The following is a 13,517-nucleotide window of genomic DNA, read 5'->3' as shown; positions in this document are numbered from 1 at the left end:
GGCTCCATGCTTGAAGGTCAAGGCAGATACATGGAAACACCATGCTTGGTGTGCCTTGGAAGATGGCATGGCCAAAAGGGCTGGGTGCTGTAGATTGCCCCCACGTATAATGTTCTAACAACTGATGGTGTCTTTACTGGGTCCACATGGAGAAGAACTTGATCACAACTTTTCTCCCTGTCCTCTCTAGGTCAGCATCGGACAGGGTAGCCATCCCCAGAAGGTCAAAGTGTTTGGGCCAGGAGTGGAGAGAAGTGGACTGAAGGCACAAGAGCCTACTCACTTCACCGTGGACTGTACTGAGGCTGGCGAAGGTGAAAGGGGGCTTCACCCAGTGCGCTCCTTATTGCTACTTGGGAAGGAAGTTCTCTTTGTAACGGTTCAAGGGCAATGAACTTTGAACCGAGAAACAGTCCACCTGAATAGATGATTGTTCATCTAATGAGTGTCTGAGTCAGTTCGGTGGTGAGATCTTTGCTAATCCTCCATTCCTTCTCCAAAACCCTGATTTGAATACCATCCCTTTCTCAGGTTACTTACTGGAAAGTTCCCAGCTGCTTTTCTGTGGTGTGAGCTTGAGCTGGAAGTGATTGCATGGGACGTGCTGTTTCTTGTAAATCAGTGCTAATAGGCTGGTCTGTTCCAGGTGATGTCAGCGTTGGCATTAAATGTGATGCCCGGGTGTTAAGTGATGAGGAAGAAGACGTGGATTTTGACATTATTCACAACGCCAATGATACGTTTACTGTCAAATATGTGCCTCCTGCCGCTGGGCGATACACCATCAAAGTTCTCTTTGCCTCTCAGGTGTGTGGGCATGGGTTCTTTCTGGCCACCTGTGTGTATATTTCCTTTTTTTTTTTGGCAACAGAGAAAATATCTTGAGAACTCTGCCCAGTAGTTTTTCTCTCTGGTTACTTAAAACTGAGAAGGAATAACAACACCCAAAACTAAAATGTTACCGCTTTCTAATGAAAGTAGGGGTGCATAGTCAGTCAGTGGTTGAAAGCCAGGCTCTGGAAAGAAGTTAGATTTTGATAAACTATCATCAGGTTTTTGAATGAAATGTAATGAATTTCTAGATTGTATTCTACTTCACTGTCTTTGAAACAATGACCTTGGCCTCAGCCTTTATAGGAAGAAGAGTTTAGAAGTTTCAAATAGGGTTCATATTTACATGTGATAATGGAGACCAGGAGGAGCAGTACCCATTTTAGGAACCACGGAATCTTGTTGATTCAGATGCATCTTACATAAACATAGGGACCTCAGGAGAAAGCTCCATGCCTCAAATATTGGTCTTGAGTTGACTTCATCCATTTGACCTGTCCTGCCTTTATAGTGCAAGGTTTTTTTTTTTTCCTAATATCGGATTTATTATTTTTTTAAAAATATTTTGCCAGGAAACTTGACATTTGGCATCATAGTTGCCCAACCAGGGAGCAAAGCCATTGACACCTGCAGTGGAAGCATAGTCTTAACCACTGGACCACAAGGGAAGTCCCTGCAGGATTCTTTTGGAAGCATTACAGTCAGTGCCTCGCTAATCAGTTCCTTGCATTCCTCAAACCCTAGCTCTCTGCTGTCCTTGAAGGACATTTCCTTCCTCCGATCCCATGTATTGTTGTTTGAGGTTTTATTCTTGGTAGTGTTTTTGCATCCTAAAAGTACTCAGCATTTGGTATTAAAGGCTGAGAGTTGTCAGGGTAGTTTTTGGACACTCAGGCCCTTTAACTGTGAGGTCAGGGATCCAGGGATTCATGAGTGACCACTGATGGCCATTACCTGATGCTAGCATGTAATGCCTTGACCGATCGTTACTCAGAAGTTACTCACCACCCGCTAGGCTGGAAGTGCTGAGGTCTCCCTCTTTGCTTTGGGCAGAAGTTTAAGCTCAGGCAATGGCTTCAGGGACTTTCCTCCTGATACTGTATCTCTGCTACAGGAAATCCCCACCAGCCCTTTCAGAGTCAAGGTTGACCCTTCCCACGATGCCAGCAAAGTGAAGGCAGAAGGCCCGGGGCTCAGCAAAGCAGGTAAGAGGGTGTGTGCGCGAGCTCACCCTGGAAGCAGTGGGCACAGTGGGCCCAGGGCCAGAAGTGACCTGCCTCCCCTACAGCAGGCACCCTGTCTGGGCTTCAGTTCAGCAGAGGCTGCGCTCAGCTGAGCTTCTGGTGTGGCTGAGCTCCAGCCCCTGTCTCCACCTCCTGCCTTCTGGAAGCTGCTGCTGATGAACCTGTCAGACTGGTTCTAAAAGTGAAACTCCTCCGGCTGAGCCTGTCTCCTCCTTTCACTGTCTCCTCCCAGGTGTGGAAAACGGGAAACCCACCCACTTCACTGTCTACACCAAGGGGGCCGGAAAGGCCCCACTCAACGTGCAGTTCAGCAGCCCTGGCCCTGGCGATGCTGTGAAGGATCTGGATATCATCGATAACTATGACTACTCTCACACCGTTAAATACACACCCACCCAGCAGGTAGGGCCCCTGCCTGCCTGGGCTGGGTCAGTTTGGACACCAGGGGATAATTTCAGCTCGGATCTGGGCTCCTGTGTGAGAGGAAGAGATTCACCCTTTCCTTGTGAACCTCTCTAGGAACACCGACACAAAACCTGGCTGGTTCTACCAGGAGGGCCGGGAGGCTTCCCCAAGCACTGGCAGGATGCTTGCCATCCCTCCCCACCCCAATTTCCCGCCTCCATTCTGGGTTTTAGCAGAGACATGCTGAGCTCTTGAAATTGGACCTAGTGTCTGCCTCTCTCATAGACATTCTCCCCTCCTTACCAGCTGCCTTTGAGTCTTTTGTTAGTTACTCAGAGGGAAAGAATTGCCACACCTCTGTTTATCCTTGCTGGTTCTTTTGCCTTACCTCACCCTTCTTTACAAGGGGGTACAGTGGGGTCTTTCTCAAAGAGCTTTTAGTCCCTCAATCCTGAAGCGGTACTTCAAGCGCTAAATTACTCCCTTTTACAAAATAGAGGAATACAGACAGTATTTTGTCATGCCACATGCTTTGCTGTTTGTCCTCAACAATAAGGGCCGGCAAATCTACCTCTCTGTATGAATTTATGCCTACTTGTTTAGAATTTTCTTTTGATTCATGCCTACACCTCTAGGGTCTGTGGAGCATATACTCCTGTAGAAAAAACTAGATTCCGCTACTTCTGCCTAGTGTTTTAAACAGTCACTCCAAACCTCTGAGAATCCTTCATTTTTCAAAACAATTTTTAACAATGATTACTATTATTTTTTGGCCACACAGTCTGACATGCGGGATCTTTGTTCCCCAACCAGGGGTTGAACCCACACCCGCCGTAGTGGAAGTGTGAACTCTTAGCCACTGGGTCACCAGGGAAGTCCCCCTTCATTCTTGAAGCAGAACCCCCCCGTGTGAGAAAAGCCATTTGTAAGAGAGAAAGGGCAATGTTTTCTGCCAAAGCACTGAGAAGCATCACTCCTACCCCGGGCCTTGTCAGTGAGGACCTCGCTGGAGTGCAGTGGGGCAGAACGAGGGAATGGTGTGGGTGTCCCCCTGCACTGGGGGCTACACATCCGTGGAGATGGAATCTTTCCCATGAGAACCGCCCTGGCGGTGCGAGGTTCTCTAGGGCAGGTTCTTATGTGGCCTTTCATCCCCATGTCTGCTTCTTTCAGACCCTGTGTCTATATACCTTTTTGTGTTTCGGCAGAGCTCCTAGAAATTAAGTTGCCGACATCAGGACAGGTTTTGACTTGCACCCCCAGAAAGGATTTTGGAACGTCCACTGCCCTGGATGCTCCCTATGGTTTCTTTCTGTCCTCACGAGGGTTCATTATTGGTAATTGTAAAAGGGAAGCTCTCATAGGTGAATGCCATTTTCTCATTAGGACACTCAGTGCTGTGTAGGTCATTGTTTTCCTGCTGATGCTTATCAGGGCTGATGGAAGCCTTAGCACTGGCGACCCCAGCTTGATAGCATCTTTGTTTTCAGTTCTCCACATTCCTGAGGAGAACGTACATAGCCATCTCACTGGTCAAGATCACAAGATCATAGGTTCTTCTAAAAACATTCTGAGACTCGATCCTGTATCTATAAGCCTTGTTGGGTTTCGGCTGAGCTGCTGGAACGTGGGTAAGTAGCAGATGTCAGGGCAGCTTCAGGTTTTGACTTGCCCTCTCAGAAAGGACTTTTGGACCCAACGCCCTATTGGTAATATATATATGTATATATTTTATTTATTTATTTATTTTTGGTTGTGCTGGGTCTTCGTTGTTTAGTCACAAAGTCGTGTTTGACTCTGTGACGCTGTAGACTGTCGCCTGTGAGGGTCCTTTGTCCATGGGATGTCCCAAGCAAGAATATTGGGGTGAGTTGCCATTTCCTTCTCCAGGGGATCTTCCCAGCCCAGGGATGGGACCCACGTCTCCTTCATTGGCAGGTGGATTCTTTACCACTGAGCCTCCAGGGAATCCCTAGTTGTGGCATGCAGGGTCCTATTGCAGCCTGAGAACTCTCAGTTGAGGCATATGGGAATCTAGTTCCTTGATTCAAACTCAGGCCCCCTGCATTGGGAGCGCAGTCTTGGCCACTGGGCCGCCAGGGGAGCCTTGAGATGTGACACTCTTGGGGCAGGGGACCCTGTGGTTTTGTGCAGAATCCATCCTAGAAAGTCAATACTCCCTCTTTCATAGAGGCACCTCATTCTTATTTTGGCTTCTCCCTGCTTCTTTATTACAAAAGGAGTATAAGAAAATATTCCATAAGTCAAAAGCTACACCCTTTTAAAACTCCATCCGCGACAGCTTTCAGTGGGGGCTGGATTGCAGCGAGCCCTCTGGCGATTCATCCTTCCTTCCCCCTTGCTTCTTCCCCTCCCATGTCCTCTAACGTGATACCCAGATGTTTGAGGGTGAGGACAACCTTAATCCAGTGAGACAGCTGTGGGTTTTCATGGGGCCTTGGTGTGGATGGAGGCACTCAGCCGACCATGACGAGAGGAAGCCAGCAGTGAGTGGGCCAGGACTGGCCGTGCCTCCTCGGCCACAGTACTGCTGGCGCGGTGCCTGTTGAGCCCGTAGGCACAGTCTGCCTTCTCACTGGCAACTCTTCTCTCCTTGACATCGTTGTGGGAGTTTCCATACCGTGCAGGGGGTCTCATAACAGCCCCAGGCGAACTCTTGCAAATTCGTTTTTATAGCCTAGTGGCCTGAAATCCCAGGTCATGGGAAAGAAAGATTTTGTTCAGTTAGAGGCCCCCAGGCAACCCCTGCCTTGCCCTTGGCTGGGCTGGGCGTGAGTTCGATGAGGAGCTTGTGTGGCAGAGCTTCGGGGATTCAGGTTCAGCTGCCGCAGGTGTAAGGCCTGGCTCACACTTAGGACAAGTGAGTTCACCTCCCTGAGCTGTAGTTTTATTTCCTGGAAAAATGGTGACCACCTCTTAGCACCATTCTCAGATGGAACTGAGGAAATGCTTAAAAGCACAGCTCAGTGGTGTACTCTTGAAGCTGTCCCTCTTGTTGATAGTTGCTTTTTTTTTTTTTTTTTTTTGGCTGATTTCTATGTCATTCTTGCCATGGGAATAAAAACTTAGATATATCTGAGATACCTTCTAAATCTGCTGGGGTTACATACCCTGCATCTCTGGGAAGAATGAAAATCCTGGAAGGCAGGTTGAAACATCAAGTGAGTCTGTTGGTACCCACATGTGTCCTTGGTTTTCTCTCTTGTTCCAGGGCAACATGCAGGTTCTGGTTACATATGGTGGCGACCCTATCCCCAAAAGCCCATTCACTGTGGGTGTGGCTGCTCCGCTGGATCTGAGCAGGATAAAAATTAATGGACTGGAAAACAGTAAGTATGTCAGGAGTGGAGGGGGAGACGGGTCACTGAAGAGCAGTCAGAGTCCCTTCAAAGACAATTCGCAGAGGAGCAAATTCTGCCATATGAGACTGCAGTCAAGCAGACTCGCGATTGAATTAGGGCTGTGCTGTGGAGTAGCTCTGTGACCCTGGCTGTCCCTTCACCTCACTAAGCCTCCCTTTTCTCCTTTGTTCTGTGGAGGTGGGTGAAGAAGACTCACAGGCCTATTGTGAGAATTAAATGAGCCAGTAATTCAGGAGCTGACTCAGAGGCCACCCTCAGTAACTGCTGGCCTCACAGGGAAGGTTTTCATGACAAGGAGAATTGGAGGCATGCCGCTTTCCGGTAAATGTCTATTGTACCAACTGTTCTTGACCACTGAATCCACCTTAGGGTCAACAGTTGAGCATAAAAACCAATTCCCAGGCACTCAGAAACCACAACTCTGATGGATCTCCCTATTCCCATCCAGATGTTCCTTTAGTTTGTTAGGGATCTTATTAGTACAAGCTCATTTCACTCAATGAAACTCCATGAATCAATGATAAAGTAAAGAGAATAGCATAATAGAGGCACTGATATGCTGCTCGCTCAGCTTCTCAAGTTTAACACATGATCACAGAGAACATCATGAGAAATGCTGGGCTGGAGGAAGCACACGCTGGAATCAAGATTGCCAGGAGAAATATCAATAACCTCAGATATGCAGATGACACCACCCTTAGGCAGAAAGTGAAGAAGAACTAAAGAGCCTCTTGGTGAAAGTGAAAGAGGAGAGTGAAAAAGTTGGCTTAAAGCTCAACATTCAGAAAACTAAGATCATGGCATCCGGTCCCATCACTTCCTGGGAAATAGATGGGGAAACAGTGGCTGACTTTATTTTTCTGGGCTCCAAAATCACTGCAGATGGTGATTGCAGCCATGAAATTAAAAGACACTTACTCCTTGGAGGGCAAGTTATGACCAACTTAGACAGCATATTAAAAAGCTGAGACATTACTTTGTCCACAAAGGTCCTTCTAGTCAAGGCAATGGTTTTTCCAGTGGTCGTGTATGGATATGAGTGTTGGACTATAAAGAAAGCTGAGTGCTGAAGAATTGATGCTTTTGAACTGTGGTGTTGGAGAAGACTCTTGAGAGTCCCTTGGACTGCGAGGAGGTCCAACCAGTCCATCCTAAAGGAGATCAGTCCTGGGTGTTCATTGGAAGGACTAATGTTGAAGCTGAAGCTCCAATACTTTGGCCACCTGATGCATCTGTACTTAACTGCCAACAGAAAATGTTTAGCAACATTTACTTAGCACTAAAGTTGCCCTGAGATGTCTGCATGTCTTCAGCTTCCCTTTTTGCATCAGTGTATCTTGAAGAACTTTCATTCCTCGATCCTTTTGTCGGTGTGGCCACGGCCTGGCTGCATTTCAGTGGCATGTGTTTTCCTAGTTTCAGGGTCACGTGGGGCTCCGTATACACCCATAGGACAGCATTCCTGTGCTTATGAGGGTTTCTCCAGGTTTTGGGAGAATGCTTGGAGAGCACCTTCAGGGTACTGTGACCCAAATGTACAAATTGTGAGTGAGGCCAGCTCCCAGATCCAGGGGCTCTGAAGTAAGAGCTTTGTCCCATGGAGAAGGAAATGACAACCCACTCCAGTATTCTTGCCTGGAGAATCCCATGGACGGAGGAGCCTGGTGGGCTACAGTCTACAAGGTCACAAAGAGTCGGACACGACTGAGCGACTTCACTTTGTCCCTGGGGAGCAGCCACTGTCTAATCCTTCACGTGTCCCCTTGGTACTCCTTTCTCCAAGACACTGAGGATTTTGACTCAGACTAGGATGAGAACGAAGCCAATTAGAAAGAGTCTTTGGGATGTGGCTCTCTGAGGCCTCTTTGTTTCTGGCTTGATACCATTCATCTTGGCATGCCCTGTGTTGCCCCAGTCAGGACTTCCCTGGGTTGTGCTAGGGGCCCTGGGCGCCCAGTGCTTTTGTTTTGATTCAAAGTCCCTTCCTTGTTATTGTCAAATGGAACACATGGGTGTTTTGTGGCCCTGCTTTGCAAATACTTTTCAAGTATCAGCACAGTACAGAGAGTCACTTCTCAGGACTTGCTTCAGTGCCTCTGCGTTGGCCAGCTCTGTGACTTCTGCCTTCTTTGGCTGTAGAATGGAATTTGCTGCCAAGAACCAGTAAATAAAACATTGGCTTCTGAGAGTGTTTTGATGCAAACTTAATAATGAAAGTAGGCCGAGAAGCAGCAACAGAATCAGGTTATAACTGACTGCAGATCCTGGGGCCAAGTCAATTTAGATCAGTGTCCCTGCTTTGTGGGCTGTGAGATAGGTACCCCAGACAACTCACTTCACATCCCCTGCCCCCCAGGTCTCAGTTTCCCTATCTGTTAAGTTCTTTGGTTACTAATACATACACTGCAGGGTTGTGATGAAAATTAGAAGAGATGATATGCTGTCCTCATGCCGGGTATATTAAATGCATTCAGTGAATGATGACTGTCATTACCATCAGTGGTTACCTCATCTTCTTGTACTGGTTATTATTGAGGCTAGAATGCTGATTATTCATATTCAGTCTTGCCTTTCATCCTGAGTCAACCAACGTTTGTTGCCGAAGCTGAGAAGACATTCTGTGTCCAAGGAACCATCTCTGCTCTCAGCAGTGGTTTTCCTGCAGGGTCAGCTCATCCCTCTGGCTTGTTTCTCTTTGCAGGAGTCGAAGTTGGGAAGGACCAGGAGTTCGCCGTGGACACCAGGGGAGCAGGAGGCCAGGGGAAGCTGGACGTGACGATCCTAAGCCCCTCAAGGAAGGTTGTGCCGTGTCTGGTGGCACCCGTGGCAGGCCGGGAGAGCAGCACAGCCAAGTTCATCCCACGGGAGGAAGGGCTGTACGCCATCGACTTGACCTATGACGGACATCCTGTGCCCGGAAGCCCTTACATGGTGGAGGCCTCGCTGCCACCTGATCCCACCAAGGTCAGTTTTTCATTTCTGTTCCAGAACGTGTCATCTCTCGGCAGATGTTAACAGTCCTCCTTCAATTCCGCTTGGTGAAAGCCCTTAGAAAATTGTTTTGTAGTCAAAAGCAGTTCTAGTTTTTTCCTGGTGGCCCAGGGGTTAAGACTTTTTGCCCTCAGTGTAGTGGGTGCAGGTTCAATCCATGGTCAGGGAACTAAGATGCTGCATGGCCCCGCCCCCCCCCCCAAAAAAAGAGACAATGCCCATTAAATTAAACTGCACTAAAATGATTAACAAAAAAGAAAACAAGCCCATAAGTCAGTTCTCAGTGACTGATAGAAGCTCTGTCTCCTGTAATCCAGCGTGAAGGGTCCTGTGCGAAGGTGGGTCCTAGTGCTGCTCATGCTCTCCCTCTGGCTGTGAACCTTTGGTGAGGGACTCCTGTCCTTCATTTATCAGCATTATAACGGTACTCCCTGCAAAGTGGGCCTTCAGGGTGAGGTCAGATGGTGGGTGTGGAGGCCTCAGTCTGGCGTCTGGCACATGCAGTGAGCTCATCCTACCCAAGCTATTATAATGAAACTTGGCTAATACAAAGAAAAGTAGATTCTTCTCATTATCATTTCTTCCTTGTGGCCCTGAGTCAAAGGTTCCAAAGTATTTCCAGTGTTCTGCATGGCATGAAGCCTATAAAAGTGTCTCATTTGTTGAATCTCACGTGAAAGCCCTATTCGCTCCCTCTTTTAAAAGCATTTTTTTTTAATGTTCTTCTTTTCTTTTTTAAATCTGACTTTATTCTTTAGAGCAATTTTAGGTTCATGGTAATACTGAGAGGGCGGCACAGAGATTCCCCTTGCCTGGCTGCTACAACTGTTAGAGTGGACGAATCCATGCCAACATCGTAGTCACCCAAAGTCTGTAGTTTATGTTAGGGTTCACTCTTGGTGTTATATAGTCTATGGGTTTGGACAAGCATATAATGACATGTATTCACCATTACAGTTCAGTTTTTTATTATGTTGAATTTGTTGAGGAAGGTGTAGCAGCCGAAGCCACAGTGAAATCCATGAAAGCCATTCAGCGAGTGCTCAGCCCAGGAAACTGGAGTGCGTTTGTTGGGCTGGATGCTAGGTGTCCGGCTCTGGCACTGGAGGCGAGGCTGGCAGGACAGAGGGGACCACGCCTTTGCCGGGCCCATCTGTGCTGAGTGGGTTCAGGCAGGTCTCCCTTTGTCAGCCGTTTCAGCATCCGCTGAATAAGCGTGGCTGTGACTTGGCGCTGTGGGTGAGCGAGTGTGACACATTAGTCCCCAGGGAGAAGGACGACTTCATCCAAGGGCAGTTGAGTGCTGAGTGCAGGCTTGGCTGTTGAAAGCAGGGCTTGCTGAGTGGCCGACACCAGCATAAAGCCAAGTCTGACTTTTATTCTGTGTTCAAACAGGTGAAGGCCCATGGTCCTGGCCTCAAAGGTGGTCTTGTGGGCAAGCCTGCCGAATTCACCATCGACACCAAAGGAGCTGGAACTGGAGGTCTTGGCCTAACCGTGGAAGGCCCGTGCGAGGCCAAAATTGAATGCTCTGACAACGGCGATGGGACCTGCTCCGTCTCCTACCTCCCGACAAAGCCCGGGGAGTACTTCGTCAACATTCTCTTCGAAGAAGTCCACATACCTGGCTCTCCCTTCAAAGCTGACATTGAAATGCCCTTTGACCCCTCCAAAGTCGTGGCGTCTGGCCCGGGCCTTGAGCACGGGAAGGTGGGCGAGGCCGGGCTGCTCAGCGTGGACTGTTCGGAAGCCGGGCCAGGGACCCTGGGCCTGGAAGCTGTCTCGGACTCAGGGGCAAAAGCCGAAGTCTGTATCGAGAACAACAAAGATGGTACCTACGCGGTGACCTATGTGCCCCTGACGGCCGGCATGTACACGCTGACCATGAAGTACGGCGGGGAGCTCGTGCCGCACTTCCCCACCAGGGTCAAGGTGGAGCCCGCCGTGGACACCAGCAGGGTCAAAGTCTTTGGGCCAGGAATAGAAGGAAAAGGTAGGTTTCATGATAAAAGGAGGCCACCAAAGTCAGGGCTGCAAACTCAAATGTCTGCAGAGATCAGGCCAGGTAGCAGAAAACTCAGCCGTGGTCTCTGCATCAGCAAGTGGCAAAGGAGACCAGAGCGGAGGGGTGAGCGCATGGTGTTTCTGCTGCCCGGCCCCTCTTTCTTCACAATCCCGGCGCTGTCAGCAGATTTCCCCCGCCTTTTTTCTTTCTGGCAAAGCTAGAGATCATGATTTTTTTTTTCTTTCAAATGTGGATACAGAACATATTGCATTTTTGGCACTTACCTGAAAAAGGTTTAAATGTGCTGCTGGCTGATACCACCCTTGCTGTCTTCACCCTTTGAGCTGTCCTGAATCTCACGTTTCTCTCAAGAAGTGGGCAGGTGGTTATGTTGTTACTTGGGGAGCCTACCCTGGAAGAATCATCTTTTGCCAGGGAGATTGAACGTTGGGGGCCGGGCATTAATATTCCTGATTCTGAGACAAAGAAACTGGTTGTCTTGGCACTCATTGAAACTAGAATAAAGTGCTGAGAACCATGCCTCCAGGGTTTGCTGCCGAGTATGAGGTGTTAGTTACGTTCTTTTTGTCTTTTTCCTTTTTGGCCACACCACACATGTGGGATCTTAGTTCCCTGACCAAGGGTCCAGCCCGAGCCTCCTACCATGGGAACTCGAAATCTTTTTTTTTTTTTAATTGGAGGATAATTGCTTTACAATAAGAAGCTCAGACTCTTAATCACTGGACTGCTGAGACAGCCTCTGTCCAAGATATTCATTCTTTTTTAAAAATATATTTTTTAATTTATTTGTATGGCTGTGCTGGGTCTCCGTGGCAGCATGCAGAATGTGAGATCTTTAGTTGTGCCGCAGAGGATCCTGTTCCCTGACAAGGGTTGGAACCCGGGCCCCTGGATTGGGAGCTTGGAGTCTTAGCCACTGGAGCACCAGGGAAGTCCCAGCTGGTGACATTCTTACCTGTGTGATTGTTCTACAGATGTGTTTCGTGAAGCCACCACCGATTTCACGGTGGACTCGCGGCCCCTGACACAGGTCGGAGGCAACCACATCAAGGCCCACATTGCCAACCCCTCTGGAGCCTCCACGGAGTGTTTCGTCACAGACAATGCTGATGGGACCTACCAGGTGGAATACACGCCCTTCGAGAAAGGTGAGTTGTCTTCTTGGAACACGACTCTTGCTTAGAACTGTGCTAGACTGCCTCTCCCGGTGACTGGTGCTAAGTCCTGCCCCCTGTGCTTTGCCTGCCTCAGCAGAAGTATGGGCACAGTGACTGGGGAACGTGGAAACCTGCCTCCCCAACAGAGCCCTCTGCCTGCTTGGGGCCTGGTGTTTTGGCTCTGTTGTGTAACAACAGTTGGGCTGACTTTAGCCTCAGACTCATCTGAGCAGGTTATGGGGTGATGTCGTGGCATGTTGCTCATTTGTGCAATTCCTTAACATGATTCTTTCTTTTTAAAATTTATTTATTGTTTCGCTGCGCTGGGTCTTTGTTGCTTTCTTTGCATGGGCTTTCTCTAATTGTGGCGAGCAAGGGTTACTCTTCTCATTGCAGTGGCTTCATTGTTGAGCATGGGCTAGAGGCATGTGGGCTTCAGTAGTTGGAGCAGATGGGCTCAGTAGTTGCGGCCTGCGGACTCTCAACTGTGGGCTCAGTAGTGGCATATGGGCTTAATTGCTTCTTGTCATGTGGAATCTTCCCAGACCAGAGATCAAACCCTAGCCCCCTGCATCAGCAGGCAGATTCATATCCACTGCACCTCTAGGGAAGTCCAGCTTCTTTCTTAATATTAGGAATTATTAAAATTTTTGATAAATCATAAAATCATAAAAAATATAAGCAGCATATGTCCTCATTCCCTGTGTATGTAATCCCTGGACATTATGGAGTAGATATTTTCGGTCTCTTTTCGTGAATGCTTTTCTATTTGATGGCTTTCCTTTGTCTTTTGATTATGACTGGGTATTTTGCCATATGAAGATGGTGTGTTTAAGATGACTGTCTTGAAAATAAACTTAGGGATATTTGCTTGGACAGGCCTTGTGTGTGTGTTAGGAAATGGGGTTGGCACGTGATTGCCAAGTGAACAAAAGCATAAACAGTTTGTATTTTTTAAACTCAAATCATACTAGCATTGCTATTTGTTTAACCTGTCCTTTCTGAACAGCTTGAGGTAGCACATAGACTTGAATGCTAGAGTGCTGTCTTCTGCAAACAAGTGGCTCTTGTGCAAGTAAATTTTTCTGTGTTGTATTGAACAGGCCTCCATGTAGTGGAGGTAACCTACGATGACGTGCCTGTCCCAAATAGTCCCTTTAAAGTGGCTGTGACCGAAGGCTGCCAGCCTTCTCGGGTTCAAGCTCAAGGACCTGGATTGAAGGAGGCTTTCACCAACAAGCCCAACGTCTTCACGGTGGTTACCAGGTAAGCAAAAGCCTGGATTCGTGTGTTGACTCTGTAAAAGGAGAGTAGCCCTAGGTATTTTAAGTGCTCTCAAAACGTTTTATAGGTGTATCATGGTTTCCCAACTTTTTTTCTTTTGAACTTTTTTTGTGTTGGGGTATAGCTGATTAACAATGTTGTGTTAGTTTTAGGTGAACAGCAAAGGGACTCAGCCATATGTATATATGAACCTATT

General features: G+C 48.0%; 1 protein-coding gene across 6 annotated transcripts in view; it reads left to right on the top strand.

Moving 5' to 3' along the window:
* The window catches only part of FLNB (filamin B), a 139,209-nt gene that overhangs the window by 83,053 nt on the left and 42,639 nt on the right, over positions 1-13,517 (top strand). For all 6 annotated transcript variants that reach the window (XR_011250668.1, XM_069560563.1, XM_069560562.1 and 3 more), the window contains exons 15-23: positions 191-314; positions 647-807; positions 1,946-2,036; positions 2,308-2,477; positions 5,713-5,830; positions 8,565-8,827; positions 10,250-10,847; positions 11,855-12,028; positions 13,141-13,303. Coding sequence is in view for 5 of the 6 variants with exons in the window: in XM_069560563.1 (XP_069416664.1) it covers positions 191-314; positions 647-807; positions 1,946-2,036; positions 2,308-2,477; positions 5,713-5,830; positions 8,565-8,827; positions 10,250-10,847; positions 11,855-12,028; positions 13,141-13,303 (1,862 nt within the window). In the remaining variant the exon portion in view is untranslated. The remainder of the gene's footprint in view (positions 1-190; positions 315-646; positions 808-1,945; positions 2,037-2,307; positions 2,478-5,712; positions 5,831-8,564; positions 8,828-10,249; positions 10,848-11,854; positions 12,029-13,140; positions 13,304-13,517) is intronic.

This window comes from Ovis canadensis, chromosome 19 (assembly GCF_042477335.2).
Source record: "Ovis canadensis isolate MfBH-ARS-UI-01 breed Bighorn chromosome 19, ARS-UI_OviCan_v2, whole genome shotgun sequence".
Classification (NCBI taxonomy): domain Eukaryota; kingdom Metazoa; phylum Chordata; class Mammalia; order Artiodactyla; family Bovidae; genus Ovis; species Ovis canadensis.
The sequence above is the reverse complement of the archived record's forward strand: the minus strand, read 5'-3'. Positions and strand labels throughout refer to the sequence as shown.